The sequence below is a fragment of the Camellia sinensis genome, chromosome 8 (genome assembly GCF_055761805.1).
Source record: "Camellia sinensis isolate YWXY chromosome 8, ASM5576180v1, whole genome shotgun sequence".
Taxonomy (NCBI): domain Eukaryota; kingdom Viridiplantae; phylum Streptophyta; class Magnoliopsida; order Ericales; family Theaceae; genus Camellia; species Camellia sinensis.
The window spans coordinates 171,006,071-171,010,476 of NC_138968.1; the positions used below are offsets into that span (position 1 = coordinate 171,006,071).

Sequence of the window (4,406 nt, forward strand, 5' to 3'; positions counted from 1 at the left end):
TCATATGAGAACTATTTATTTTTATGGATTCTGGCATTATGACAATTAAGGATTTAATTTGAGTATTTTATTTTATGGGTTATGTGATTGGATTCTTAGCCTTGCATGCTCACTTATATGAGTGTGCGGCGTTGTCACAGAGCTTGGGGCGTGACAATTTTATGGTATCAGAGCCAGGTTGTAATTTTAAAGGCTGGTATAGAATAGTGGTGAGATTGGGTAGATGTAGGATTGGGAACGCTTATAATTTGATATAATGTTATTTTTATTTACTTGTTATAGGGACTTGAGAATTGAATAAGATGAGATTTTGTTATTGATGCATATAGGTTACAATGGAACATGAGGAGACATTGGAAAATCTCGTGTGGTTAGTATAGATAGCAGGAGATTGCTTGTAAACTTGACTGTTTTAGATATGCGGGACTTTGACATAATTCTTGGAATGGATTGGTTGGAAACCAATTATGCTTCTGTTGATTGTCGAGGCAAAAGGGTAGTATTTCAGATTCCTAATCAACCAGAATTTTGTTTTGTGGGTAGTGGAGTTAACACTCCTCTTTTGATAATCTCAGCTTTGCAAGCTAGACGGTTGTTAAGGAATGGGTGCGAGGGCTATTTAGCTTCTGTGAGAGATACTCGTGAGACTGAATTGAAGTTAGAGGATATTCTAGTTGTGAAGGAATTTCCCGATGTTTTTCCTGAAGAGTTACCGGGATAGAGAGATTGAGTTTGCCATTGCATTGATACTCGGTACAGGTCCTATCTCCAAGGCTCCGTATCGGATGGCCCAGTAGAGTTGAAAGAGTTGAAGGAACAATTACAAGAGTTACTAGATAAGGACTTTATTAGGCCTAGTGTTTCTCCTTGGGGTGCGCCTGTTTTATTTGTGAAAAAGAAGGATGGTAATTTTCGCCTTTGCATTGATTATCGAGAGTTGAACAAGGTGACAATCCGAAATAAATATCCTTTGCCTAGGATAGATGACCTATTTGATCAGTTGCAAGGGGCACAAGTCTTTTCTAAGATTAACCTTCGTTCTGGCTATCATCAGTTGAAGGTTAAGGCGGAAGATATACCTAAGACAGCCTTCCGAACTAGGTATGGGCATTATGAATTTTTAGTGATGCCGTTTGGGTTGACCAATGTGCCTACAGCTTTTATGGATTTAATGAGCAGAGTATTTAAACCCTTCTTAGATCAGGTTGTGGTAGTTTTTATTGATGACATTCTTGTGTACTCAAAGAGTAAAGAGCAGCACGAAGAACATCTGAGAATAGTGTTGCAGATATTAAGGGAGAATAAATTATTTGCTAAATTAAAGAAGTGTGAATTTTGGCTAGAGAGTGTATCATTCTTGGGTCATGTGATATTTAGAGATGGGGTGTCTGTTGACCCCAGGAAAGTGGAGGCGGTGGTAGAGTGGAATAGGCCTACTAGTGTCACTGAAATTCGTAGCTTCTTGGGTTTAGTAGGTTATTATAGAAGGTTTGTTGAGGGATTTTCCCGAATTTCTATGCCTTTGACTCATTTAAGACAAAAAGGGGTTAAATTTGAATGGTCTGATGATTGTGAGAAGAGTTTCCAGGATCTAAAGAGTCGATTGGTGTCTACTCCAGTACTTGTAGTTCCGTCCGGAGATGAAGGTTTTACCATCTATAGTGACGCATCGAAGATGGGCTTGGATTGTGTCCTGATGCAGAATGATAAGGTAGTGGCATATGCGTCTAGGCAGTTGAAGCCATATGAGCAAAATTATCCTACGCATGATTTGGAGTTGGCTGCCGTGGTGTTTGCATTGAAAATCTGGAGGCACTATTTGTATGGGGTGAAATGTGAGATATTCACTGATCATAAAAGTTTGAAGTATATTTTCACTCAAAAAGAATTGAATATGAGGCAAAGGCAATGGTTGGAGCTATTAAAGGACTATGATTTGACTATCAATTATCATCCAGGAAAAGCCAATGTAGTGGCGGATGCCTTGAGTAGAAAGGCCCAGAGTAATTTGGCTACCTTGATCACTGACCAAAAGAATATCTTGGAGGACTTGCAGAGGTTGAATATTGAGATTAGATGGCATAGCCATGGAGTGCAGTTGGCAAACCTTAGAGTTCAACCCACCTTGATTGATAGAATTAAAGATGCTCAGGAAAGAGATCCTTAGTTGCAAAAACTTAAGGCTAAAATGGAAATAGGGCTACAGATGGACTTTTGTATGCATAAAGATGGAAGCTTGAGATTTGGAGAGAGGTTGTGTGTGCCTAATGATTTAGAGCTCAAGAGAGAAATCCTGAGAGAAGCTCACAGTTCAGGATATACTGTACATCCAGGGAGCACTAAAATGTATAAAGACTTGAAGAGGAACTTTTGGTGGAATAATATGAAGAGGGAAATTGCTTAGTATGTTGCTCAATGTTTGGTATGTCAACAAGTGAAAGTTGAACATCAGAGACCTGCAAGTAAGTTACAACCTTTTCCTATTCCCGAGTGGAAGTGGGAACATATTACCATGGATTTTGTGACAGGGTTGCCTAGGACCCAAGGTGGTAACAATGCTATTTGGGTTATCGTTGATCGATTGACCAAATCCGCTCACTTTCTAGCTTTTAAGGTAGGGTTCTCCTTAGAGAAGTTTTCAAAATTATATATCAAGGAGATTGTGAAGTTGCATGGTATTCCGGTGACCATAGTGTCTGATAGAGATAGCAGATTTGTATCTATGTTTTGGAGGAGTTTGCATACAACTTTGGGCACTAGTTGAATTTTAGCACTGCCTTTCATCCTCAAACTGATGGACAATCAGAGAGAACTATTCAAACCTTGGAAGACATGTTGAGGGCTTGTGTTATCGATCTTGGAGGTTTTTGGGATGAGCATTTGGCATTAGTGGAATTCTCTTATAATAACAGTTATCATGCGAGCACTCAGATGGCACCATATGAGGCTTTATATGGACGAAAGTGTAGATCACCTATTTGTTGGGATGATGTGGGTGAAAGGAAGTTATTAGGGCTTGAGATTGTGCAACAAATAGTGGACAAGGTCAATCTTATTAGAGAGCGACTTTGTACGACACAGAGTAGACAGAAAAGTTATACAGATAACAGGAGACACAATTTGGTGTTTGGGGTTGGAGACCATGTGTTCCTTAAGGTGTCTCCTATGAAAGAAGTAATAAGGTTTGGTGTTCGTGGTAAATTGAGTCCTAGATTTGTTGGGCCATTTGAGGTTTTAGATCGAATTGGTGAGGTAGCTTACAGACTTGCCCTACCACCTTCACTAGTTGCAGTTTATAATGTCTTCCATGTTTCGATGTTGAGGAAGTATATACCGAATCCCAATCATGTGATTGATCATGCACCGTTACAGTTTAAGGAGGATTTGACCTATGAGGAACACCCTGTAAGAATTGTTGATAAGGAGCAGGTTTTGAGACGTCGAGTCATCCACTACGTTAAGGTTCAATGGAGTAATCACTCAGAAAGAGAAGCAACTTGGGAACTCGAGGATGAAATGAAACGAAAGTATCCACAACTTTTTAAGACTTCAGGTATGTCAAATTTCGAGGACGAAATTTCTTTTAAGGGGGGAAGGATGTAAAACCCAAGTTGTGTGTAGGATTATTTTATTGGATAGATTAGTAATTAAATTAACTTATATGAGTCATTTATTAATATCAAAGAATTAGTTATGAGATGGCATTATATTTCCTATTACTTAGATGGGTAATTTTGTAACTTTAAGAAATTAGGTTAATAAGCCCACCTATTGTGGCTTCAAGTCTTGGAAAACAAACAAAACAGAGGCTATGAATTGCTCCATAGGCGGCTAGGGTTTGAGAAGGTAAAAGAAAAAAAAAAGAAAAGAAAAAGAGAAGAGAGGCTTGTGCTGCAGAAAAGGTTCGGAAGAGTTAAAGGTGAAGGCAGCAAGCAAGGGTTTGGAAAAGTTTAAAATTAAAGAAAAGAAACCCAAACCAAGGAAGAGGGAGGATTCATAAGAGTGGTGATTTTGCTTTATTCATCACTTAGGTATGATTTATTTTATTGTATTCTTATCTATGATTTTGGTGTTAATATATCAATAGATGATTTTATGGGCATATATGATTAAATAGATATATTGATGTAGTCTATGTTGGGGGTCTCGGTTTCACTCAATTTTAGAGTATATTTTGCATCCCATTTGGGTGGTTCATATTTTGAGATTGATATGTGATGGGTTAAGTTTAATGGTGGTGTATTTGTGGGATACACGATTGACTAGAAGCAATTACAAATTTTTACATGTATATAAACAACAAGAGAATAATATGGGTTGAGAATTTCAATGGGGGTTATTTATTTGTTTTGATGCTAAATCGTGGGAGTTCCTAATAGACTATTGGGTTAATTTATTCTATTGTT

At 38.0% G+C, this 4,406-nt stretch overlaps 1 protein-coding gene across 1 annotated transcript; it reads left to right on the top strand.

Annotated features, from left to right (window-relative positions):
• Positions 1-418: 418 nt before the first annotated feature.
• LOC145798285 (uncharacterized) lies at positions 419-4,166 on the top strand. The gene is made up of 4 exons (XM_082885796.1): positions 419-708; positions 1,402-1,488; positions 2,970-3,553; positions 4,132-4,166. The coding sequence occupies exons 1-4, from the start codon at positions 419-421 to the stop codon at positions 4,164-4,166; spliced, it is 996 nt and encodes a 331-aa protein (XP_082741922.1).
• Positions 4,167-4,406: the final 240 nt, after the last annotated feature.